The sequence below is a fragment of the Macaca nemestrina genome, chromosome 2, assembly GCF_043159975.1.
Source record: "Macaca nemestrina isolate mMacNem1 chromosome 2, mMacNem.hap1, whole genome shotgun sequence".
Taxonomy (NCBI): domain Eukaryota; kingdom Metazoa; phylum Chordata; class Mammalia; order Primates; family Cercopithecidae; genus Macaca; species Macaca nemestrina.
This window is the reverse complement of record NC_092126.1, coordinates 167,914,538-167,942,517: the sequence shown is the minus strand read 5'-3', so window position 1 is coordinate 167,942,517 and position 27,980 is coordinate 167,914,538. Positions and strand designations below refer to the sequence as shown.

Below are 27,980 nucleotides of genomic sequence, written 5' to 3'. Positions count from 1 at the left end.
ACTGCACTCCAGCCTGGGCAACAGGGTGAGACCTTGCCTCAAAAACAAACAAACAAACAAAAAAGTTATTTTCCTAATGTTTTCTCATTAGGTGATTTTTGAATCAAATCACTGAAGATACCAGTTAAAATATATATACATTATCTGGAGGTCTCTCCAGCCCAATTGTGTATTTTGTGACAACCTTTGCTTCCACTAAATAAATGGCTCTCCAATGTAAGGCAAGCCCACATTAAGAAATGTCAGCTCCCCAAGTGCCCCAGCATGGGTGTTGATTGGGTTGATTAGCTCTGGACACCAGGGTGGAGGCAGAAACGAATTCAGAGAGAGAGAGACAAATAAAGGGAAAAGGAGTTGTGAGGATGACAATGTGAACCTATTTGGAGAGAGACCTGTGGGAAAGTGGAAGGTGGGAACATCAGCTGGTCAATGGGGCGGAGACAGGCTTGAGAGCTGGGAGCAACTTTTGAGAAAAAATTCTCCAGGAATAGGAAAGGAGTCCAGTATTGCAAGAGTCTAGATAAAATTAACAGTTTGTATTTGTTAAACATTTACTAGGTGCTAGATACTATTCTAGGTGTACTGGGCACTAGGATGAGACAAACTCACAAATAGTTACATTTAATGCACTGTGAGAACTGAAATTGAGGAACTACACCTAGAACCTGCAATGAAAGAACAGACTGTCCCTAGGACTGGTATCTGAAAGAAATTAACAGTTACTTTGTTGGGTAAGATACAGAAACCTGGAAGTCCTGTCTGTTGTCTAATTTATACTAAGCCTATTCAGTTGAAGAGATTTTGAGCCAACATTTTAGCTTTCTGTAAATTCCAGGACCTCCTACCACTTAGAAAATAGATTTTGCATATAAAAGTGGCTATGTGTAATGCTGTATGCCTACTGCAGAGAAGTGCTATCCAAAAGAAGTAAAAAGGAGAGACCACAGAATCCAGCTTGTGAGCTCAACAGGAGAGACTGTTAGTCTCTCTTCTTTACTGCTCTAGTCTCTCAGTGCCCTGCAACAAACATCTGTTAACAACTGAGTAAATGAGTCAATGAAGTGCTGGTGGGAGAAAGTTAACAGCCCTGAGATTTTTTCTTTCTTGTAGTGGTAGTACTCAGGGTCTGTTCACTACAATAATCTATTTGGCCAGTAGTTATCTTAACCATCCTGATCCCCTGACCTAATTCCAAAGCCTGTGTTTTGAAAAGGAAACAGAATCAGTTTAAATAATAAATTTCATGGCCAGCAGGATTAGATGAAGTGATAGAGGTGATCCTGGGCATTTCTCTGTATGCAAGAGTGTTGCTAGGCAGACTTGGTTCCATAATTCAATCTGAGAGACTTCATCTACTTAACACAACTATATTTAAGTTGGATGAATTGTTTGAACAGGACAAGTGCTGTGATGACTAGTTTTGATATAATAAAAACACAGCTCATGAGGTTTTGGTAAAAGGTGATTCCAAAGGAAATTGATAAAATATTTTTCCAGATTTGTGACCATATTATTTGCAAAATTTGGAGAAATGTTAAGAGGGCAGAGTTTATCTGTGAGTTTTTCACCTACTTATTCAATACACATTTACTGAGCAATTTTGATAAAGTCAGGCACATGTTAGGTCCTGCTCGTTAGGACATACTGGATGTGTGAGTAAACTCATTCTAGTTTTCCATATAATTTGTTATGAGGTATCTTTTTAGAATCTCAGGGTTCTGTCCATATTCTGTGGTTCACTCATCATTAGCAAAAGCTCACATTTTCATAAAAGTCTTTTCTTGAAAATTGTAAGTATTTTCTTCTGCTTTAAATTACACTTTGGGGACAGTCAAGAAGAAGCAATGTCAGACTAATTGCACCAATAATAATAGGACCCAGGCGGCTAGCTTTGATCTTGGGAACCATCTGCAATCCAGACCACTTTGATGTATCACACAATGGAAGCATAAATATTTTCTATGTACACCATGATTGGACTTTCACAAATCTAATTAAGTTGAAGGTCAATTAAGAGAAAATGAAATCTTAACTCCAAAAGTCAGGGAAGAGATGGAAGATGATGGCATGGTTGTGTGTACATAAAAGAAGCTAACCTAATTATAAACTTATACAAACAGCCAGAGAAGTTTCCTTTCATGTGACATAAAGGTCCTAAAGCATTTTATAACATTGCAATCATTAATGTGTCTTTGAAACACACCCAGCACTAGAAAAGAATAGTAATAACTGGCATTTCAAAACTCTATTACTAAAAAATTTGAAAACAGCTAGGGATAGAAGCACTTCAGAACTCATGAAATGCAGCCCCTTGCTTCTTGGAAATGAGTGCCATAAACTATAGCAGAGTCATTTGTATCTATTGGATTCCTCTAGGTTTGGTGTGAAAGAGATTTTGCTGCTTGTTTCAGAAGTCTGCAAGGCTGGAGCAAGGCCACAGGTAATGGTGCATCCCAGCACAGGCTGCGTAAACTTTAGCAAGTTTCCTCAGCTCTCCAAGCCTCAGTTTCCAAATTTCTAAAGTAAGACTAATGATGCTTATCTCATAGGTTTAAAATGGCTGTGGGGATTAAACAACAAATGTAAATCAATCAATCAATCTCTCTCTCTCTCTCTCTCTCTCTTTATTTTGAGACAGAGTTTCACTCTTGTTGCCCATGCTGGAGTGCAGTGGCAGTCTCGGCTCACTGAAACCTCTACCTCCTGGGTTCAAGTGATTCTTCTGCCTCAGCCTCCTGAGTAGCTAGGATTGTAGACACCTGCCACCACACCTGGCTAATTTTTGTATTTTTAGTAGAGACAGGGTTTCATCATGTTGGCCAGGCTGGTCTCAAACTCCTGACCTCAGGTTCCACCTGCCTCGGCCTCCCCAAGTGCTGGGATTACAGGGGTGAGCCACTGTGCCCGACCAATATAAATCTCTTAACTCAATACTGCACAGAGTAGGTATGTGGAACTGAAAATTCCTTATCTTCCTCGTGAGAGTGTGGGCTTTAGAATCAAATGGACCTGAGTCTGAATCCCTTTTCTTACATTTACTTTCTGTGTCATTTTGAAGGGGCAGTTTTACCTCCTTGGGCTGCAGTTTTTCAAACTCTAAAATGGTCTCAATTATATCTACCTTGCTGGGGTTGTTGAGTAGAAAAGAGAGAATTTATACAAAAAACCTAGTACATAGGAAGACATGAGATGACAGAAAGTACTCATCACAGCCTAAAGGATACTTTCAAATATGGGTTAAGATGTTTGTACATGTATGTCTGTGTGCCTATGTGTGTGTATGTAGGATGTGTGTGCATTCAATGCATAGAAGGGAAGAACTGGCAAAGCTTCCCTTTGTCCCTGCCACTAGCCACAGTTGTGTGATGTGGGAACTTGAATTTGAGTGATGTAGAGTCAGTGCTAACTGAACAGGGTAAACGAATTCTCTTTATTCCTTTGCTGGGTGACACACATCATATAGATCCTCCCTCCGCCCACCCTCTTTTGAACTACATCTAAGAATCCTTTCATCCGAGAAGTTCAAAGTATGCCCACTTACCTATGCATCTTAGTGAAATCTTCCTTTCTAATGCCCATACTTTGGGACAAATAGGTAACGGAAATTAACTTATCAGACATTTGTGTTAGCCATCAGGGACACATGGTATCTGACCACAGTGGCTCTAATTTGTTTCCAAGGCCAATTATTTAAATAGCGGAGGATAAAATACAATCTTGAGGCATTCCCTCCTGACAAACAATGCGTTAAGATGGAAATTCCAGTTAAACCAGATACAAATTGCTGTTTTTTCTTAAGTAGTATGACCTTGATTTCCATGAAGACCAGCATAGTGACCGCCAGCAATGTTAGTGCTGTCTGATCATGTTTTCTTAATCCTGTAGTGTGAGTAAAAAAGGGTATTGTTAAATGTGTTATGGATTACATTTAGAGTTGATTTATCAAATTCAAAGGCCAAGTCCTGCCCTTGGATGTGTTCAATGTATAAATGTGCATTCCTGGCCAGAGGAGCATCTGCTTGAAGTACAATGCTCTTTTGCTAATGGAATCTAATTTAGAGCTCACTGGAGGTAGAGGTGCACCCTGGGCACCTAGTACCTGCTGGCTCCTGCTGTACTCACAGTTCACAGTGACCTTGACTTGTTTGACATCCGCTGAGGAGACCTCGTTGGCAGCTTTGCACTCATATTTGCCTGACTGCTCCCTGGTGATGCCGAGGATCTCCAGGTATTCTTCTTCTCCTTCAAATTCCCTTCCTGAAAAACAGAGGTTTTCATGATTCTTTTTTAAAGTCTGAAATAGGCAGCAGATCCTCTCATTATTCTTTTTAAAAGCAATAAATCCATATTTCTTTTCAATGATTTGACAATGTACTTTGTCTGACATCAGATTCCACAGAAGCAGACCTCAAGACAAAAAGTCTTGTGAAAGTGATTGAGTAGAAAATGCTCTCAGGAAAAACCAGAAAGAAAATGGGAAAATGGGACTTGGAAGAGAAAGAAGTCAAGCAAGGGTGCAATGTCAAGCTAAGTCCCACAGAGAGCAACTGTGGCTCAGTCTTTCAGGGAGGCCTGGGGACAGCTCATGTCCTACTTCAAAATGATTCTGATCATGAGGCTGGGAGCTGGGGTGTTTATAGGTGCAGGCACTCACCAGTCACTGGTTAAGGGTTTGGAACAAAGTGGGAGCTGGCAGGAGGTACATGCAAATCATAAAGTGCTGTGAGGGGCTATGGCACCAACATCATCTGTCACACCACGCTGCAAAGCACTCTTTTTTTGTTGTGCAAGGCACTCTTTACACCAACATTGTTATTAGACAAAGTGGCTTCCTTTTGAGAAGCCACCACTCTTCTCCAGATTCTGTTAAATTCTGTTCATAAGGATTGTATGCTAGACTGTCTTGACAGTTGTGTTCTATATCAAACTACATCATCATAGAGGCTTTTAGGCCATGGGCCAGATCCATGAGAATGTGCTGCTGATGGTGTGTTTGTGATGGACTGTGTCATCTGGGGTTTGGGGTAGGGAGTTAAATATCACTGGCTTAAAAGTTTGGATTAGGAATAGGGAGGTCCTGTTTGGAAAAATCTACATAATTGAGTGTGTGCATTTTAGTAAAGTAATCTCAACTAAGGAAACCTTGTTTAAATTCCCCTATGTGGAGTATAATTGATTAAACTATTTTCTTCCTGAAGAGATGGAGAGAGAAATAAGGAAGAAGTGGAGGGGGAGAAAAATGAAAAGAAGAAAGAGAAGGTGATGAGGAAATGAGATTGGGCAGCAGGAAGAGCTTAGCCAGAGCTTGGCCAGAAAGGCCCAAGGACTTCAACTCTAGCTAAATTGAACCTCCTTGCCCCCAAATTTCAAAACTCCACTGTTACACGAGTTAGGATAGAGCAGCTGGGAAGGGTGTTAAAGAACACAGTCCTGCAACCATGATGCTCCTGGTCATTCCACACTAAATGGAACCAGTCATTAGCTCTGCTCAAATGCCACAAGCTGTTTTCCTTTTCTGGGAAGTCCCCGATGACCAAATCAACATAACAGACAGTTAGCAAGGAGACAAATTTACTCTAAATATGTCAGTTAAACCTGTTAACTAGGCTCCCAACAGAACATGGGGCTTCTCTGCTAACATTCTATAACACAACTCTCTGGATATTCCAAGCTTCAAGTCTTCTCTCAATTGTCAATATCACTAGTTTTGAGGAAACTATACAATCTTGATTAAAAAAACAGGCAAGAGTAATATACCATTATTTGGTTCTGAAGTTCTGCACATTATCTAGCATATGCTTCTACTGAGAATTTTTTTTTATAAGAGGTTATTTTTTTCCTGTCTACGTTTTTCTCTTCTTCCTTGCTAAAATTTAAAGCAAGTACTTAGATCTGATTTTACATGTTACAGAAGTAGAATGTAGTAGGGAAGAAAAAGTAATCTCAGAAAGGTAACTGGCCACTTTTCTGGATTAATTGGGCAGGATTTGGGATTGAAGAGGTAAAAAAGATCTTTCCTGCATATTGTTTCTATGGACTAAGTGTCATGCCAACTATTTGATGCTAAGACTCTTCTAGCTGAACATAAATACCCTGAAGGCTAATGGCAACTTTGACAATTAGTTTTTTATTTAGCAGGCAGAAATAGGTGTAAGCTCATTGAAAACCTAGAATGCAGAGGTGGAATAGAAAGTAAGATAGCATTATTTATTTTGAGCATAATGGTAAATTGTAATGAGAAAATAGTTAATAATAATTTTAGAATGTTTTAGTATTTCTTCCCATCCTGCATATTCCCCACCCATAATCTTAACCTTGGTTGGGGACAGAGCTGTCAGTAGAAGGAGAGAACAAGGATAATCTTAGAGATGCTTGGCAACACTGAATTCTTTCCAATTCCCATGAAATACCTAGAAATGGTGGATTATGGGTCCCTACTTTGCTTTTTGAATTTCTAAAACAAAAACAAAAACAAAACAGTTGCAGGAGAGAGAAAGATTATTTTTAGCTGCACCAACTAAAGCCCTACCGATTCTGGAAGACGGCACCTATGAGAGTAAGTACTAAGATGAATGAGAGAAAATAAAACAATATTTATTGTGTTTGGGGCCTGGCATTCTTACGTTACCAATATAAATATTAATAATCTCGTTTTTTCCTGATAAGCAGATAACAAAACATGTCCTTATCAGATAAACTTTCAATCTCATGTCTCTAGAATTTCCCCTAAACTACCTGAGGATAAAAGGAGAGTTTTCCCTTAAGAGACCCACATGGGAGGCAGAGACACTATTTTTGCTTCTCCTGTGATAGCTCTCCTCCTCTCCAATGGCAGCCTCTGTCTCTAGCACACGATGTGCATAGCTGTCTCAATAAAGTGGGAGCAGGCTCAAGGTGCAAACCAACTACAGGCAGAGGAAACTGCACTGTATTCCATCATCCAACCAATCTCATCCAACAATTCTCTTACTCCTTTCTTTCTTTTTCCCTGATGTGTCCGTTCTCATGAGAGCAAATTTTCTCCAGTTCTTTCAGTTCTGACTGGCTGCTCTCAACCCAAGAGTCCTGCCAGTATTTCCTTTCATTCTCTCAACCTTAAGAAGACTCTCAGGCCAGAAACTGAATTTAAAACATTGAGAGACATCCCTGGGCCCTCCCTCTTGTCATGCTTCCTTTCCCTATCCCCTGGATCCTCCAGTTGAAACTCTTGCATTCCCTGGCCCTTCCTGATTAGTCTGTTCTAGTCACACCCAGGAGACTTTTCCCATAATGCATTATCTCTATTGCTTCACTTGAGAATTTCTTACCAATTCACAGAAATTTAACAGGAAATGGGAGCTTTTCTGTTGCTGGAAAGCCAAAGCTCCAGATTGTAAGCGCCGCAGGGACCATGCCTTACTCATAATATCCTCATGAACTAGCACAGGGTTTGACTCAGATTAGTCACTCAATAAATGTTTGTTGAGTTAGCTCGCTACAGACTCAATGCTTGTGTTTCTCCAAAATTCATATGTTGAAACTTAATCCTCAAAGTGATGATGGTATTTGGAAGTATACCTCTTTGGAGGTGATTGGGTCAGGAAGATGGAGGCTTCATGAATGAGATTAGTGCACTTATAAAAGAAGCTGCAGGCTGGGTATGGTGACTTATGCCTGTAACCCTAGCACTTTGGGAGGCCGAGGTGGGTGGGTCACTTGAGGTCAAGAGTTCGAAACGAGCCTGGCCAACATGGTGAAACCTCGTTTCTACTAAAAATACAAAAAAATTAGCGTGGCGTGGTGGCATATGCCTGTGATCCCAGCTATTTGGGAGGCTGAGGCAGGAGAATTGCTTCAACCCAGGAGGCGGAGGTTGCAGTGAGCTGAGATTGAGCCACTGCACTCCAGCCTGGGCGACAGAGCAAGACTCCATCTCAAAAAAAAAAAAAAAAAAAAAAGGAAAAAAAAAGAAAATAGAAAAGAAAACAGAAACTCCAGAGTTCCTTCGCCTCTTCTGCCACGTAAGGACACAGAGAAAAGACAGCTGTCTCTGAATCAGGAATTGGGCCCTCATCACACAGCAAATTTGCTGGCACCTTGATCTTGGACTTCCCAAGCTCTGAAACTGCGAGAAATACATTTCAGTTGTTTATAAGCTACCCAGTCTATGGTATTTTTGTTATAGTAACCTGAATGGACTGAGCTAAATCCGAACTGAGTTAAGAAACTCAAAGAGATTCTAGAGTTATTGTCAGCACTTCCTGTAGTTTAAGAGATAGAGCTAAGTATTGAAAAGTGGCTAAGTATTTCTGTCAGAGAAGTTGGCATAAAACTCCACTGCCTTTTAATGATCCTAATAGAGTTCTCTTTTACTGGGGAAGAAAGGGTGTGCTGAGTACTCTGTTGCTGAATGACTGCACGGGGGCATATCTGGCCATGTCCCAAGGAATTATCTGCCATGGCGAGTTATCGTTTTGGAAACCAACAGAACTCCCTGTGGACACAGGCACGATACAATCTCAGCAAGTACCATTTCTTGTTTTAAGGCATGGAATATACCACCTGAATCTTGAGTCACAAAATTCTAAAATGCACTCAGATTCTCCTGTTCCTTTCTTTCCCTTTGTCCCCATGTGCCTGTCCCCAAGAGGGTAACTTTTCTCCATTTCTTTCAGTTCGCCCTGACTGGCTACTCTCAACCCCAGGGTCCTGCCAATATTGTCTTTTATTCTCTCAACCTTAAAAAGACCCTCAGGCCAGAAACAGACACAAAACCTACTGTTTAAGTTCTCTGGTAGACGGGTTCTATGGCCACAATTTGGGTCGTTCTCTTGTTCCTATTATTTTTTGTCCTTACAGAAATGTTTACTTGAAATGCAAATTTCAGTATTTTGGTATTTTAAACATCTCAACCAATTTCCACAAGCCTGCTCACATCGCTGAGTGTTATATTTATTCTGGGATCTAATGTTTAGTTTAAATCTCCCTTTGCTTAATGTGTTTTTGTGTCTCCTGGCAATATTCAGCTACCAGGCTAAATAACTTCTCATCCTCCTCAGTGTATGCACCTTTTAAACTCTTGCACATAATTAGCATATCCCTTCTTAGTCACTGTTTACTGAAGTTGTACATATTAGTTCTTTTAATATTTCTTCATAAGTCAGAAAGAAGGGCCTAGAGCTAATGGCAAGAGAAAAGTGTTCTCTCCTATGTTCCCAAATGTGGAGGCAAATCAGCCAGGAATAACACCAATTAAAGTATGCCAGGTGCTTCCTTCTGAGTACAGTGCCTTCAGAGTCCCATACTTTAGTGAACCCTGAAGTTCCTATGCAAAATGTTGACTTATTTAGATTTATAAGGTCAACCAAGCATTTGTAACAAGGAGCCATTTGAAATTAAATGTATTTCCATGGTGCTGCTTTCTCTCATTCCCTTTCTTTCTCTCCTCCCTCTCCCTCCTTCTATCCTCCCATATCTCTCTCTGTCTCTCTCTCTCTGTCTCTCTGTCTCTCTCTCTCACACACACACCCATGCGCACACACCCACACACACACCCACAAATAACTAGTTATTTACATATAAGATTTTACTCTTAACTTTTCGGGAGCAGCACACACATTTCCTCATCCTCAAATATTTGCTTCCTAAACAGAGCAGTACTAGTTTCAAAAGCTTCCCAGGACATGACAACCAGCCCCATATTTGTAATGAAAAACATTTTTTAAAGACTATTACTCTAATAATCATTAGAGTACCTATCTTTCCTTACATTTGAGATACAAAAAAATACAATTTAGGAAACTTGCTAAATTCGAGCATTTCGTGACTTTAAAAATTTAGAATTCCAAGGAAAGTATGTTAGGAAATGAATGGATCATTTTTTCACTGTTCTTTTTTTTTTTTTTTTTTTTTTTTTTGGAGACGGAGTCTCGCTCTGCCACCCAGGTTGGAGTGCAGTGGCCGGATCTCAGCTCACTGCAAGCTCCGCCTCCCGGGTTTACGCCATTCTCCTGCCTCAGCCTCCCCAGTAGCTGGGACTACAGGCGCCCGCCACCTCGCCCGGCTAGTTTCTTGTATTTTTTAGTAGAGACGGGGTTTCACCATGTTAGCCAGGATGGTCTCGATCTCCCGACCTCGTGATCCGCCTGTCTCGGCCTCCCAAAGTGCTGGGATTACAGGCTTGAGCCACCGCGCCCGGCCTCACTGTTCTGAGAAGACTTTTGTAAGTACAGCATCTCAGTAGATCAGTGTTTCACAGATGGGAAGATGTGCTTGAAATGAGGTGGCTATTCCTTTTACTCATCTACGTTTGAATATTTACATGTAAGTGGCTATAAACACATTAGCTATAAACACAACCATACATACAGTTTAATGAAAAGCAAAGCACTGGAATTTATCTTGCAAGATGTATATGTGTGCATATTTGTGTTTGTGTGGGTCTGTGATTGGAAACGTGAATGAAGTAGGCAAGCAAGAAAAGCAAGCTATGAACTTCTACCTGTGAAAATTAGAGGACAAAAGATCACGAATCAATGATGCCATTTGAAGTTTCCTGTGAGAACTTCAAATGCTGTACCATGTTTCTGTTCTTACAGTATGTTTCATGTTTTCCTTTTGTTTTCCCCTAAGGACATGCTCACCTATTCCTGTTTTTGTTTTCTTCCCTGCTTTCCTGCACATCACGTTCTACACAAAAATGATAAGGAAAGGAAGACAGAAAGACACACAAGAAATCTAGAAAAGATGCCTGCAGTAGGGTTCTGTTTGTATTTCCAGCCATGTTTCCTCCAGATTCTTTGAAGTTTTTGCTTCTCCGCTTCACATTCCACCTTAGAGATCCCTTAGTGTTTGACAATGTTGCTGTCCAAAGGCTGAAACCACTTCTCATCCTCACTTTTCACCACTAAAAGGGAGGGGTGAAGAGTGGTAAATGATCCCTGATTGAAAGAAGGCAGGGAAGGGGTAGATGCAGTCGTCAAAAGCAACAACCACAGGAAGATGAGACACAGGGAAGAACAAGGTATTGAAGGGGATGAAGAAAAAACAAAACAAAACAAAACGGAGCGATGTGATATAATGAGAATGATTTTAGGGAAGAGTTGGAGGAATGGAAATGAAAGCAGAGAGTTCTCTGAAGAAAGAGGCATATGACTATTAAGACATTTGAGCTGCATGCAAGGGAAGGGGTGGGTTACTCTGCTATAGAAATGTTCCCTATTTGAATAACAAGACACAACAGGGGGTGGATTATGCAAATTGGCCCCATGCCTTATGCAACCCCCAAGGATGTAGTTAGTACACAGAAACCAGTGACAAGAACAATGCCAGGGAAGATTCACAACTGGCTTTGGCTCTATGAATGAGCATGGGCCAAACGAAAAAGAACACCCTGAGATTATTTTTCCTGGCATCCAGAGAGATCCAATTCATTATGATTTGCATTTTTGCTTTCACATATAAAAAATAAGCCAGCTGAAATAGTTTGAGCTCAGCTTCCAACCTGAGGCTGCCATGCATGCATCCTTTTTTCAGTCCTGGGCCATGACATTCTTTTATTGTATTTATACTAAGCCATTACCCCCTACTTGGTGTCAGTTTTTAGAAACTGCCCTGCCCTTCTAAATGTGATGCTTGAAGTCAGAATCCCCTATATTTAGTTCTCTGAAGGGAACTGTACTGAGAATAGCTATGGTTACATTGTAAGGCTTTGCCACTGTAAAAACCACATTTGGTTTTGATCATCACTGTATCCTTTCCCTAGCGTGTAGCACAATGTCAGAACCTATTAAAAGTTTAAGAAATATTGTAGAGTGACTGTTGAATGAGCTACTGCTTAATAAACACTTGTTAGGCACTGTGCTGAGTGACTCAGATATATTATCTTATTTAATTCACAATAGTTTTAAGATTGCTTGCATATGTGTAACACATAGGAACACAGGTTTAGATTGGACAAGAAACTTGCCCAAGCTTATAATCTAGTAAGGAAGACATGAGCTTTGACCCAGGTCTGTGGACTTTTGGGACTCATGTTCCTAACTAAGCATGCCTACTTTTATCATTAGAATGCTGAAAGATGCTATAGTTGGCTGAATTCTTAGCTCTCAGAATCTGCTTTATTTCTTTCTTTCGAGTATAGAATGGGAGATTGAGAATAAGACATGTGAGAAATTTCCAAAGCAATGCAGCTCAATTATTGATAAAGAAGGTAAAAAGACAGGCTTCATTTTTTATGAGGTTTGCCCACTTCACTTAACTTCCTTATTGAAAAGATCAAATGAACCAATAAATGAGGGGAAAATAGTTGGTCTTTAAAAATTTAGCCTCTTAACCATTTATTTTTAGGAGTCCCTCCATTAGCAATAAAAACCTATTGGTACAGCAACCAGCAAAGGAGCCACATGGACAGTGTAGAGTAGACTTAGTAGTAGAGAAGATTTCCTGGGAGAAATAAGTTTTCAGGAACTTAAGAAATGCAAGTGGAGAAAAAATTAGAGCTGGCAAATTGTAAAAGGGTGTGGAAATCTGATAAACCTGACTAAACTGAAGTCTCTGAGCAGGAAAAATGAGCACGGTGATGTATGAAGACATGCACTGGGATGTGAGGGGTGGTATGAGGACTCTGGGTTTGCTATGTTAGGTACTGCTACATCCTCTTTAAGCCTTCCAGCACCCACAGGGTACTGAGTACAATGGCATTATTCTGTAATTTGTTTTCTTCCTTTTTTCCTCCATCCTCCCCTCCTCCTCTCCTCCTATCCCTCCCTCTTTCCTCCCCTCCTTCCCTCCCTCCCTCCCTCCCTCCTTCCCTCCCTTCCTTCCTTCCTCCCTCACTCGCTCCCTCCCTCCCTCCTTCTCTCCCTCCCTCCCTCCACACCATATAGGAAACATGATGTGTAAGCATAAAATCCTATGAAAATTCTATTTGTTTGAAGTCCTTTATACACCAACACTATTTACTCTCAGTGCCTGTTTCTTAACATTGAGTACTAACATGTATTTTGATGAACATTCCTGTGAATTACTGTGAAAGTGGAGATGGGCTCTTCAAGGATTTCAAAAGAATTGTGATCAACCTTGTTTAACTGAAGTGGCTGCCTGGGGAATGATGTTGAGAAGGATTCTGAGGTGCTGTCTGGGCTCAGTGGGAGAGAGTGGCACTGTCCCCTTGGAGGGCAGGGGAAGGAATGTGGTCCCTGTACACAGACCCTCACCTGCCCTGAAATTCCTGCAGTCCACTTGGTTTTCTCAGGTATAAAGAAATGTATTCTAAATGCAGTATGTAGGTTGGAAGCTAATGACTTCCTAAGTGCGAATGCAGGTGGAATCACTTGGCGAATTAGGAGGGGGTACTTATTTTGGAGTGAAGATAATGAGTTTCATTCTTGATATGGTTGGTATTAGGTTTTCCTGGGGCATACTGTGGAGTACATTCTATAGGTACTTGGAAATATGGGGTTGGTAAGAGATTTGAGCTAACTGTGGATTTAAATTTGTAATCTACACATGGGTTGTAATTCAAATCACTGGAGCAGGGGCTGCAGAGCCTTTGTAGGATGTAGCTCATAAAGCCAGCACCCACTCTCCTACTTCATTTTTATGACCTTAGGGGTGTGGGGAAGAAGAGGCAAAACTGAAAACAAAGGATTAAAAAAGCCCCAAATACTTAAAGAGTCCTTTGGGAATAAAATGGAAGTAAAGATTCCTGCAGATGTTAACTGTTTTTTAGGCTTTTTCCTAAAACGTGGGGGCAGGGGGTTGGTTGGCGGGGGTTGGTTGGCAGAGCCAAAGATTAGAATTGCTGGACAGAGTCAGCAACAAGCAAGATCACTCACCATTGCCATCAGAACTGTGGGGGTATTACCAGAACTGTTATTAGCAACTCTGCCATGGCTCAGGATTAAATAGCAAGAGAGATGAGAGCAGCAGTTGCTGTTTTTAAGAGTCACATAAATCAATTGGCATTTAGTAAGTGAATGTGTTAAACTCAGCAGGGTGATTGCACTATGGAAGGATTGCTAGGCAGAGTTTTGAAGCTGCCACAGAAGCCTTTGAAATGTAATTAAAAGAAAGCAGACAATAACACCATCTAGCCCTTCACCCTTTCTTAACAGACCCTCATGTTGCAATGACCTCATATGGGTTCACACTAAAATCCCAGATCTACTTCTTCAGCTAGGCCCAGTGCTGAATGAGCTATTTGATCCAATTTGGAGAACTGTTCTTACTTAAAGTCAATACATAAGTTATGAAGAGAAAAGAAGGGTAAGGAGCGGGAGTGGGGCAGAAGAGGAAAAGGTTTAGGTATGAACTAAAGTGATGTTCTTGGAATGTTTCCATTTAACACAAGGTAGGCATCTCAAAGGTCAAAACAAATTATTAGTAAAGGGTCCAGCCATTGGCTTCTTCATTTTGACCAAAAGGTACAAGCTAAAAATTACTCCATCAACATTCATTTTGGGTTGCAGGCCTCTGCTTACCATCACCCCTCAATCTGGGCTCAGGATTTTTAGCCTTTCTGTAAAGGAGATGGGTCACAGTGGGAGTGGGGGTCCCAGCTGCAGTATCAGGAGTGCAGGTAGAGGTGGAGTGGGAGAGAAAAGAAGAGAGAACTTGCCTGTTCTTGAAAGCAGTCCCTCTCCCAGGCTGGGCCCATGTGCTCCTAGAAGGCTATGAGGCCACTGGGCCAAAGCTTAATAGGAAAACAGCAGCGATTTGTCTCCACTGCTATTTATGTTTCAAGTGCTCGACAGGCTGTCAGTGCAAGTGAGGGTCGCTAAATTTACTGCCTTTCAGATCACTGCTACAGTCCCGGACTTGACAAGTCACTTCATTTAAAAAGCGCAGTATGAGGGTGTTTCCTCCACTCCTTTTTAAATAAAAACAAAGGGAGAAGAAAAGTCCACCTCAGAAGTTTAAATGGTTGAAATAAAGAAAGTCCACAAGACTGTCTTATCCTGAGGGGTGGACATCAGAGGGACAGTGCTACTTTCACACACTCACCTCTAATTAAAATGGCAAGTGAGGGAGAGGGATGACCCCAGGGTTCTTGGTTTGACTGATCTGTGTACTGGATGATATTTTTATGGGTGGTTGGGAGTGATTGGGGGGGTAATAGTATGAGTTTTTGTATCTATTGAATTGGAATGCTTAAAGGACACTCAAATGGAGATTCCTTCTAAACAATGGGATACAAATAAAGGATAAAAATACTTATTCATATACAACACATTTGCATATATATATGTGTGTGTGTGTATATATATTATATATATACATATATATAATATATATAATGTTTACATAATGTTAACAATCTTGCTTCTGGGTTGTGGGACCAGGAGGCCCAGAAGTGTGTGGTCAGGGAATTTCTCTTCATTTGATGCCTTCCTATCCTGCTTGAATTTTTGACATAGATTATATATATATCACTTTTATAATGCAATATTTTGAAAGGAAACTGAATTTAATAATTTCAGTGTTGGGGAAATACATACCTATTCTTCTGACTGTAACCTAAGGGCGGGTTTCTCAGAATGAAAAAGAAAATCTGTACGATTTTTCTATTTCTGGCATAAGGGAAAAAGAATGATTAGGAAAATTAGACACCAATTCCGAATGACAGGAGGAATAGTAAGCAAGTTGACATTATATAAAATCAGAACAATTTTCTAATTAGAGGGACAAAAATTTTCAGCGACTATCCATGGGCATCGTGTGTTGCAACCTACCTCCTTACTGTTCAACTGTGTCTATTAAAGAATTGTAACCACAGATCCAGTCCACTTGGCCCCCAAAGCAGTGAGACTTGGGCCTGGCCAATTGTTAGAAGCACTTTGCTCATGATGGACAGGTGTCTGGACTTAAGAGTGCTGACTCTGAAGGTGGCAGGTAGCTGTATGTGCACTCAAATGAATTTTCCTTACTATTCTCCACGCCATGGTACCAGTTTGTCTGATTGCTCTTTGATCCTTGTTACTGGCAGTCAGATTGCACTCCAGTTCCCAGCTTGCACTAAAGTTGAACTAAATTAAGAATTTGACCCATCATTTAGTTGTCACCATCACTTTTCCTACAGGGCTGAACCCTTCTCGCTGTGTTTTATAGCTGACTAATAGCCTACTTGCATTGGTGCAGAATCATTCCCAAGAAATATCTGTGCTTTGGTATTACCCCTTTGGATCTGAGTATTCTGAGAACAAGCCCAACCTGAGTTTCCCTAATTATATGAACTATAAATCTTACAGGAAAGGGGAAAAGTTCTGAGGTGGAGGTAGAAAGAACTCATCCTTTGTTTTAACTCAAGTCTTTTAAACTCCCTCAGCCCAGGAAACAGCTTATTTTCCTTTCTCACTGGGAACTTCTAAGTTCCCTAGCGTCCTAGTACCGCCCCCTAATCCTACCAGCCTAAAGAGTGTGAACCGCAAAATGATTTTCATGAAAGTGTACGATTCATAGAGTGCACATGGAGAATTTTCATGGATAGAGGGAGCTAACTAATACCTGCCATACAAAGTGTCAGGTTGTGCAGTATTTTTCTATTATATATAGCACAGAACTTAGGATCTCTATCAAGCACTTAAATGTACTCAATCATTTGTTTATATGAGAGAAAAACATTATTGTGCAACGTCTTAGCCCTTTGCTGAAGCTATTTCATTTTATTCTTGGGGGTTGACCAGAAGATTGACCCCCTCGCCTCCTGTACCTATCACATGAGACCTCATGCAACCACGCAGAATAACTGTCTAGAGATCACTTGCTAATGGATGTCAATGTACAACCTATCAAATGCTTGTTTAAGACACCTAATAATTGCAAGGCATATCTATTTGGTATGCTACTACCAGTTTATTCAAGTCTTTGGATTCTATCCAAGAATCACATATTTAGAAAGCAAACCATTTTGACCATAATTATTTCAGTACTTCCTAGAAATGGCTTTACTGAAGTGAGACCATGGACTTTTCTATAAAGACTATTTAAAAATTACCCCTTTGAACACATTTTCTATGCATTTCATAAATTTCAGTCAAACATATTGTCTAACATATTACTCAATATTCGTTATAAAAGGATCTTTTTAGTTTCCAGAAAATATGTCTCTGTAGATGCCTTTTTCAACTCTTGCTACTATTTTGAAATAAAAAATAAACTATGTGAATCTATTTATTTTCCCTTTTGCTTTCACTTTAAAAAATTATACAAATATAGCATCCAGGTGTGGTGATCAGCTTATCTCAGATTCTGATCAGCATCTGTATAGGTGTTTCTCAGTGATCCCTGGACCACCTATAAGATAATCACACTGGAAACTGCTAATACATGCAGATCACTGGGCTCTTTCACAGACTTACTGAAACAGAATTTCTTGGGATGAGGCTCAGGAATCCATTAATTTACAAAATCTACCAGGTGAAAATCAAGAACCCCTACATTTGGTAAGCATCCTTCTGATCTTACTAGTTTGGCATTCGGAAACATATACCTTTTCTTTTCTCAAGGGAGTTAGGTTAACTCCAGACACAGAAATCAGCTTGACCCGGGATCAGGGATCAGTCCAGTATTTAGGTCAGGAAATATTGAAGGAGACAAGTTAAATTACGAGGAGAATCAACATTCTGTCTTGAACTCAATTCCCATTTCTGAATTTACAATTCAGTCTCCATTTGTTGGGTAGCCCTTCATGTCATGTGGATTGTTTACATCTGCTAGTTTATCTATACAGGCTTCTTCTTTTCTCTCTGTGTGTCTCTTGTTAACCAATGAAGGAAGTGAAGTTTAGAAATGTTAAGGCACTTTCCCAACATTACACAGTTAGTAAATGGCAGAGCTAAGATGCCTGTGTGACTCCAGTGTTTTAATCAATTATATCATATTTGTAAAGTCCTCTGTTCTTGTGATGGATCCTCATTTGCCTACCAGTTCTAGACACTAGATTCATGACAAAATCCAATGCTGACTGCCTTCTGGCCCGCCTGGAACTCCACAAAAGCCTGGATCTCAACTCCCAATTGTGGGTTACCCTTTTCTTTCCTCTGTCCTACAGTGCTCAGTGTTGCCTGGTCTAATCACTAGATTTCCTTACTGTAAAAATCACTGAGAATAGGTCATTTACACCCAAAGTTGAACAAGAAAACATACACTACCTTTCTTGGCTTCATTATGCATGGATTTTGTTACAAAAGCACCTTTGATGGGTGGATAAGCTGTTGGTGAACTTGGAGAAAGACAGATGGAGGGCTATTGACCTTCTCAAGTGTTGGAAGATCATTAAGAGTAAGTTAATCTGTAAATAGGTGAGAGTTTCTTTGCATCATGCTGTGAAGAATTCTGAGCTCTCTTACCCCACATTCAAGTCTTGGTTTGCAAAGTTACATTCAAATAACATGTGGCCAACCTGAGGTGCAGTAAAGGGAAGGTGATGTAAAGTGAGCAGAATTGACAGGTTGCCAAGCAGGATAAATTGCCTCAAAGATATCAAACTTTAAAGCTTAATTATTTTCCCATTAAGACTCCTTTTGCAATGCAAATATTAATGCAAGTGGTTATACCTTTTATCAGCTAACGTCTTAATTCTCAATTAACACCTAAGGGATTTCGCAGCCTGCAGGTAATCAGGATTGGTACTTGTGGAAATAGGTTCTGTGGAATTGGAAAAAGACTAGAATGAAAGAAGAGGATGCTGCTAGGGGAAGAGGGGGGTTACAAATTCAGATGTCACATTTTGCACAATGCTGGCTTCATGTATCTAACTGTTTGGGGTAGCTAGGAATTGAGTAGCAAACACTGAGACAGAAAATCATTCTCACTAATATGTAAATCTTGGTGGTCTTTTAAAATTGTGAATCCAAATACTGATAAGAACATTAATGCTCAGTTTTTCAGAAGATAATTGGGTAAGTTATAAGCAGGAGGCCTTGGAATATTTTCAATAAATTCCTAGGCTTTCAAATCTCCTCAGCCTTCCCAACCTTGTATACTAATCTGAAATACTGTCGGTTTCTGGAAGGGTAAACCTTATTGTATGAGTAGCTCAACATATCATATACTGATGCAATTTTAATTTTCTAGTTGGAAAAACTTCACAATTTCAAGATGAAAAAAGTTCAGCCCCACAAATCCTCCCCTTTTGACAGATGGCTTTACCTGAAGGCAAACCTAGCAGTGGCTCTCAGGGGACATTATCTGACCAGCTGTGCCGAGGGGCAGAGGAGACACAGGGAAAGACGTGTAAGCAGAGAAACATGAGGGAGACGTCCTGAGCAAACAAGAAAGTAATAGGGTGGGACACAGGAAGATCACAGAAGAAATCAAGCCAGCCAAATCATGGAGAAGAAGAAGAGCAGGAAGAAAATGCCATGAATCTCAGCCTAAAGTAATCTCACAGATGCCTTCAGAAAAGAAATCAGCTTTGTTGGTGGTCAGGGCAAACAGAGGTTTGTTTTGGTTGGTTGAGTCTAAAGTCGATTTGCTATGAGACTTCGTTTTGATATGACATATAACAATCATTCTAAGAAGTGCTCTCCTGGCACTCTACATATCTGAGGGTAAGTAAATAGATGAGCGTGTGACTGCAAAGGCAGCTGAATGAGGAAAACTTACAATTCACAAAACTGGAGTTTTCATTCCTGATAATACAGTGGTAAGCTTTTGTCCTCTTTAAAGGACTGGAGGTCTAAAATATGTTTGTTTATCTGTTTTCAACCTATATCCCTAGTCCTAATATAGTTACAGGTGGTCTAAGTGCTTTAGATTTAGGCTTGGGAAGGTTATCAAGGCACCTTCTGCACATCAGGGGTAATGGAAAATTTAGTTCCTACATACAACTCATAGCTAGTGTCCTGTCTACGTGGAGAACAGTTGAATGCTATAACAGAAAGAGCTGTGGGCCATTGGCATGAGAAATGGCGTGCTGGCTACATATTAAACTTCACATGCTGTGATGGGACTAGTTAGCCATTGGCTAGAGCATGGCAAGGCTGGATCCACACTAATCAGAAGATACAGTTCCAAAAAAGTCATGTGCCTGATCTCCAACTTCCTCAACCCAGGAACCAGCCATTGAGAAATCTATCCCTCTTTCCATCAAGCCATCAAAACAGGAATATTATAAAGCAACTTAAGGATGAAAAGTATTTGGAAGAAAATAGAGGTATTGGTGTATATGTGGGATAGGTGTAACATATTTAGAGCCAGTTAGAGAATGGTACCTGACTAAACTAGGATTTGCAGGAACATGGAATTGTCCCCTAAACTAGCATAAATATATTTCTCACTAAAGAGTTGAAGATACGAAACTTAATTAACTCATTTTAAATACATATATTTAAAATGAGGTTGAAGGAAAGTTCTCACATAATTTAATCAAAATCATATGGATTTAATATTCTTTTTCTAGAAAAGATACTAACTTTTCCAAAATACAATCCAGGACAGATTCTCAAAATTGCTCAAGTGGTAGGTCCAAATACAAAAAGAAAATATTTGATTGTGCTTTTTTTACATTAGATTGTTAGAATTTAATTGAGAAAAATGGTGCAGACAGTAAAAAAAACTAATAATATTTTATGGTAAAAACTTCAATACACAAAATGATACTCAGTAATATTTGTCTTTTATAAATCAGGAAAAAAGTACCCACATTTTATTTTAGTGACAAAGCTGTTAAGCTCAGTTTCTAGAATATGAGTGTTTTGTAGCATATAGTTTGAAAACCATTTAACTCATTTTCAGAAACAGAAATCAGTGCAACTATGTTCAGTGGTTACACTAAAATCAAATAACTTAGAAGTATAGTAAAGAGCACGACTGTTGCATAGACCAACTGACAATTGTTCAAACTTTGATAGCCATAAACCAAAAGCTAGATTTGGTCAGGAGATCATTTGACATCTCTTGAATCCTTCATAACCTCTATCTTGGGGACAGAGAGAGAGAGAGAGAGAGAGACAGAGAGAGAGAGAGAGAGACTGCCTACAAATACAAAAAGAATGACTCTCCCTTTGAAATCCCTCCTGGATAAGTGCCAGCTCTCTGGAGTAAAATAACCTAATAGAAAATTTAATTTGACAACTGTTGTATGTCCAGCACTATGCTGGGGAGATGAAACAAGGCATCGTAAGACAATACTAAAAAGTAAAGAAGATGCCACTATTTGGGAAGCTATCATTATATTGATAACAATTAATTAGTAATAAATTAAATTTGCTCTTACCATTAATATTCATTACTTGTAGATGTTCTAGTACTTTACTTTTGGATATGATGAACAGTGCCCAGACACAGTAGGTATTCACTAAATATTAATTCTTTTTAAATCACTCGTTCTCTTTCTGCTACAATAATTGTCAAGAGTTTTTACCTCTTAGACTTTGAGAAACACTTCCTGTGTCTGGTGAATCACTTGTAAGATGTTAGATTGTAGATTAAATGCAACCTCTTTTCTGAACAGAAATCCTGTAGTGCTAGGCACAGACATTTATAAGGATATGTATATCCTTATATATATGTGTATGTATAAAATTATTTCCTGAGATTGTTGTTTATTTTTTCCCAAATTTGTCTTAAGTTGGAACCAGGAGAGTTATAGAGCAGGACTTGGCAAGCTATGTCCCAAGAGCCAAATTTGATTTTCTGCGTGATTTTGTACAGCTCATAACTAAGAATGAATTTTGCATTTTGAAAGTTAAAAAAATTAAAATAACAATATTTTTTTGACACATAAAAATTATATAAAATTTAACTTTTGGTATTTATAAATAAAGTTTTACTTGGACACAGCCATGCCCATGCATTTATTTATTGTCTATGGCTGCTTTCTGTTACAATGACAGAATTTAATTGCAACAGAGATCCTATGGCTCACAAAGTTTAAAATATTGACCACCTTGTTTTTCATGGAAAAGTTTGTTGAACCATGGTGTAGAGAAACAAACTCTAACATGCAAGTCTGAAGAAGTGTATTTTTCATTGGGCTGTTGTACTTCCCATTTTTTAAGTTGGGGAGTGTAGTAGATGAGAACAAAAGTATATTTCAGAAGTAACATTCTGTGACCTAGGCTCCAATAAATTATTTTCAAGTAATTATGATACCAGTACCTGTCAGTACATTTACATTTTTAGCTCTTCCTAAATATTTTTCTAAAGTTGTGGCTCCCAAAGTAAGAAAAATCACATAGGGAACTCCTCGAAAAGGAAGATTCTTAGGCTCATCTCCAAAAGTTCTAATCTACTAAGTCTAGGGCAAGCCCCAGGAATCTGCATTTTAACACTCTGGTGGTGATTTTGATGTACACACTCACTGCAAAAGCTTCACAAATGTGGCCCAACTCACTGGTTCCTTTGCTCTGGCCTCAACAAACTAGCCATGCTATAAAGAAAGCTTTAAACACTCCGGCTACTGGTATGAACTATACTATTTCAGCGTGTATCCTGAGACTTTCTAGGGAAGAGATTGCTGCATTTGCTGTGGAGTTGATCCCAGGAGAAATGCAGTAAAAGTTAGAACCAGACTAACGGCCTTATACTTGTTTCTTTCTAAAAAACCTAAAAAGGCCCCAGGTGTTTCTTCTGCTTGCTGGAGAGATGGTGATCATAGACCTGTAAGGTGCACAGTGTTTACACTCCCCGCAGCAGAGAAAACTCATTATATGAAGTCACAGGCAAACTCCCAACAAGAAGATGGGAAAGAAATACATAGGCATCAGCCACGGAGCTTTCAAATTACGGAACTAGAAATTATATTTGCAATAGTTGAAAAGATTTTCCTCTGAGAATAGTATTATTCCAAATTCATAGTAAACCTCTTTCTCATTTTATGCTGCCTGGGAGTTCTTAAAATTGATAGACCATAGAGAAAATGGCATTGCATTCTCATAGGGATTGGCAGCCTAGAATGGCCATACGGTTTAAACCCCGAAACACAGAGATACTCATTTTTCTCCCTTCGTTTAAATTGTCCTCTCTGCCCAGGGTCAAGACTCAAGACTAAGTTTATTCAGCAGAGACAGAAAAAAAAAAAATGGCTACGGGGAATCAGAAGACAATCATCCTTAGACAGGTGTATTCCTGGGAAATCAACCTTACCATGGAAGGTTTCAAAGGCCCTTGGAGGCCTCAGGAAAGGCACAGTCAAAGGAAAAAAAATATTAGCAGTGCAGTGCTGAAATGAAGGATACAAAGATACGATACCCCTCTTTAAATTGTTTCAGTGTACAAAGAACAAAGCTATCTAAAGAAAACCAACTTGTATCTCGTGTGTGTGAGTGTATGTGTGTGTGGCAGAAAGAAAGAGAGAGACAGAGAGACAGAGAGACAGAGAGAGAGGGAGACAGAGAGATAGATGGCTTCAACTTCCTACTCCTTGACATGTTTTTTCTAACCTGAGGGTTCCCTATTGCTAGACTTTCCTCGGTTACTTTTGAAGCTTTGTAAGACTAGGAAGAATTAAACCTCTGTGCGAATGAGCAAAGCAGGAATACCATCTGAGTTATATAAGCTAGAAAAAGTATGGCACACACCATCAATCCTTTTGCCTCAGGATATAAACTGATCACCAACTGGACTCAGAAATATTCCTACAGTCTGTAGCAGAGAGTCTTGTGGGAAAGAAGAAAGAGTTGCAAACAGCTTAGAACAAGTGTACAACTCAGCTGGTATAGTTAAGAGGGTGCTGATTCTCAGAGAGTTAAAATGTTCATGTCTACTTGTCATTTACATCTCAGCATTTCCCTTTTTATCTCCTTTTTCTCTCTTCTTAGATTTCGGTTGATTTACAGGCCCAATTATTTTTGATGCTCTGAAAATAAGTGAATTAGTATTAAATATAAATACAAAGATAAAAGGACCCACAAGAATGGGTGAAGAAGTGATAAAATGCATAATTCTTGGGTGGGCGTGTGTGTGTATGCTAATGGGAAAGGTGATGAATCAAGAGCATTTCTACTGTTAAAGATATTTTCTTGCCTCCATTCTCCTAAATCAAAGATATCTAGATCACTGATCCTTTAGTTGTTATAACTACTTAGACAGTCCTCCGGGTAGATTCGGCTGCCCCACGTGCCACCCTGCGGCGTCACCTGCACCTTACTATAGAGCTCAAAGAGTTAGCAAAGGCAAGAAGAAAGGCAGAAGGCGATCAAGGAATGAAAACTACAGAAGAGAGTGCAGGAGAAAATAGCAGGTAGAAGTCTAGAAAAGAGGAGGGGTATGAAGGTCGACAGCAGGAGGCCGATAGGAGGTGGGAAAGAGAAAAGAATTGAGCCTCCTGAGAATGGAAGAATGGAAAGAAGTGTTTAAATGGTATGCAGAATAAAAATACAGAAATGAAGAGGAAGGAACATACGTATTTATTCAGTGAAAACTATGTGCTAAGAATTCTCACGTGAATTATATTATTTAACCATTTTGAAAACTCTGAAGTACAAATATTTTAAACCCTGAACAGATGAGGTAGCTGAGGCTCATAGCTGTTAAGTATCTGATCTAAGATTACACAGGTAGTGGGGAAGGAGAAGAGAACTAATACTCATTCACCAAATACATATTTACTGAGAATTTATTATGAACTAGGCATGTGCTAAGCAACATGACACATACTAATACTAGTTTAATTAAGTATAACATGATTATATAAATGAAACATATGTATGATACATACATACACATGCGTACATATATGTAAACATTCCCATTCATTAATGTGATTGAGACAGAGAACCGAATTAGTTTTTCACAACTATAAAGCTACAAAGTAGTGGAATCAAGATTTAAATTCAGGCTGGGCGCAGTGGCTCATGCCTGTAATCCCAGCACTTTGGGAGGCCGAAGCAGGAGGATCACCTGAGGTCTGGAGTTCAAGACCAGCCTGGCCAACATGACGAAACCCTGTCTCTACCCAAAATACAAAAATTGGCTGGGCATGGTAGCATGTACCTGTAATCCCAGATACTCAGGAGGCTAACTTGGGAGGCTAAGGCAGGGGAATCATTTGAACCTGGGAGGTTGAAGTTGCAGTGAACTAAGATCACGCCACTGCACTCCAGTCTGGATGACAGAGTAAGGTTCTGGGGAAAAAAAAGTCTATGCTTTTTTAGACTAGGGCAGAAATTCTGTTTCAGAAAAAGGACTAGGCTAAAAGGAGATCTATGGCATAAGACAGAGCGAGTCTAGAAAATAAGGGAAAAAAAGGGAGGAAAATATTCTAAAATATGAGCTATTTAGTAATTATTTTTTCTGGTCATTCTATTTTATTTTACTGTTTCATTTTGTTTTACAAAATAATTAATCCTATATAGTATAATAGAGCATTAGAACTCAATTTGGGGAACCTGAGTTCATAGCTTGCCACTAACTTTGAGCAAGTTATAGAAAATCTCTGAAATTTAGTTTTCTGTAAAATAGAGGTTATAATACCAGTTTTGATGACCTATAAGATTGCTAAGAAGTTCAAAAGAGATAATAAATGCAAATTACCAAGTATTAGATCTGTAAGTAAATGCACACAGTTATATTTAATAGCTGTCTTGTCCTAGCCTGCTGGAGAGCCTCTAGCTTGCTTCCCATTTGTTCCCGCTAAAGGTCACCCCAGGATTTGCCCTTCCACTTAGGAATCAGTCTATGATGGTGCATTTCTGAAGGCACTGACCACTACCCATTCGCAGGATGCCAGAGCCTCCACGTAATAAGAAATATATTACACTCTGAGCTTCTGTCCTTTTCTACGTTTATCTTTCTCGCTTGGAGGATTTTCATAGTTTTTAATTGTATATTTACATCTAAGGAAGCCTTGAATATTGCCTCTGAATATTGCCTCTGAATATTGCAAAATATCAGTTTTGTTTGATGTAACAGAGTTGGAGCTTTTAGATTTCAGCACATAGATTGATCAATGTAAACAGCACATGCTGTCTCTCTTCCTCCAAAAAGGCATTCCTTTCTCTTTCTGGGTTCCCTCCACTCAGTCTTTGGGAACCAGCTCCAATACCCTTTCCCTTAGGAAGTCTGTCTCAGCACCCTTCCTTTTCCTGCTTCTTCTTCCTAAGCCCTGCTTGGAACTATCCCTATTCTCAACCCCTATGTTTTTGTTTTGTCTCTCTCTTCTCTCAAAGAATTTTGTTCATGCAGTGATTGTAGCCCAAATCAGGCTGTACTATCATCATTTGTATACATTTTGTCTCCCTAGCTATACCATAAGATTTGTAAAGTCTGTGCTCCAGGCCCATTTATCTATATATTTCCCCATTGCTTCATTGACTTGTACATTCATTTATACATACAATTAAATATATCGTTGAGTGCCTCTTACAGGCCAGATCCTGCACTAGATGCTGAGTGAAGATATAGGGGTGAATAAATCAGCCTGTCTTCAATTTCATGAAGCTACTATCTTAATGTATGTATGTATGATTATTTGATTGAGCCTAAGTTATAACTCTGTTCAGTGTGAAGCAGGCAAGATATCTCGAATGAAAGAGTGGATCAAAGAGAGGTTTCACGTGGTTACGGAGGTTAAGAAAGATCACCCAGGAAAAAGCCACTGAAGTGGAGATCCAAAGGAGAAGTATTTTGTTATCAAATGAGTTTTCAGCACATAGTAGGTACCTAAAAAAAAAAGAATGAAAGGTTTCCTCAAATTAAACAGACACATTTAATAAAAATAGCTGTTATTTACCTAAGGCTTTCTACACACATCAATATTATCTCAGGTAATTCTCAACCACATGAGAGAACACTGTTTCTTTTATTTCTTTTTATAACAAATTCAAAAGATAGATTAGGAATTGGACAGTGAGTAAAAGATAACACAAACTGTCTACTACTTTCAGTCCCGATCACAAATTATTCTAGAGATCCTTACCCAAATATTTTTCTCGGAAGAGATGTTATCTTTTTCCTTTCCATCAGAAGACGCGAGGCCAGTAACCTTAACCTAACATTTGAATGTATTTGTCCCAATTGTATTCTTTAACTTCACTTCCTGAATAAGATTTTCCTCCTGCTCTCACTCATTGCTGTACTGAAATATTTAATTGAGTGAAATATTAAAGTAGGGGTTTGATAAGTGGCCGCTGCATTTTATTTTAGCGAATGTGATGGGTTATCAAAATTGCTGCACTGTAGCCGTCTCTCTATAAATAGAAACCTATTACTAAAGAGTACAGAATAATTACAATATTATCCCAAATATCACTATGTGCTAGGCCTGTCACATAGTAGATACTCAATAAATGATGACTCCTTAATGATGAATCTCAAATAATTTTTCTTTGACAAGCTATTGCTATTGTGACTGAATATTCATGTGAGGGGTCACATTCAGGGTGAAAGACTGTGGTCAAAGGACAAGGCAAAGCTCACTAGATTAGGGAAATTGTCCTCATTGTTCTTTCCTCATTAGCATTATTTCCAGGGTTCTTGAGCCCAGTACCAAAAATAGGCCTTATGATTATGTTAAAAAAAAATCATAGTTTCCATCTACATGAACACCAGCGTGGAAGAGTGGAAATAGATATATATTTTGAAATTACTTTTAAAAATGTGATCGTGAATGAGCTCTATACAACAGTATTTTTCTACTGAAATTTATAAACAATATCATAATGCCTTAAGTACCATTAACAGCAGGCTTCTGGTGTATTTTTACAAAGGCAAAATTGTCCCCTAACTTCCACAAACAGGTAATTGATTTTTTTCTTTTATTTTAATTCTTAGAGCCTGAGAAATTTCTTTCTGTTCCCAACTATAATGAGAACTCTGTTCAGGAGATTTGTCTCTGTAGCTAATTTTTTATGCTAATCAGTCATAGGGTTGTCTTCATTTTAACATCCTTACTGATTTAGATCTTTTGCACGAATTATCTGCATTAGTCCTGTAGAGGATTTCAAACTTACCCAGTAATGCCTGAAGTTCCTCATTCACTTTTGCTAAAAGAAACTGTTCTGATTTAAAAAAAAGGAAAAAGAAAGCTTTTTTTTAAAAAGGCTACAAATGATATT

The 27,980-nt window shown here is 39.2% G+C and overlaps 1 protein-coding gene across 2 annotated transcripts in view; it reads right to left on the bottom strand.

The window, feature by feature from the left end:
* The window catches only part of LSAM (limbic system associated membrane protein), a 656,583-nt gene that overhangs the window by 41,018 nt on the left and 587,585 nt on the right, over positions 1-27,980 (bottom strand). For both annotated transcript variants that reach the window (XM_011722233.2, XM_011722234.2), the window contains exon 4: positions 4,123-4,257. In XM_011722233.2, the coding sequence (XP_011720535.1) occupies positions 4,123-4,257 (135 nt within the window). The remainder of the gene's footprint in view (positions 1-4,122; positions 4,258-27,980) is intronic.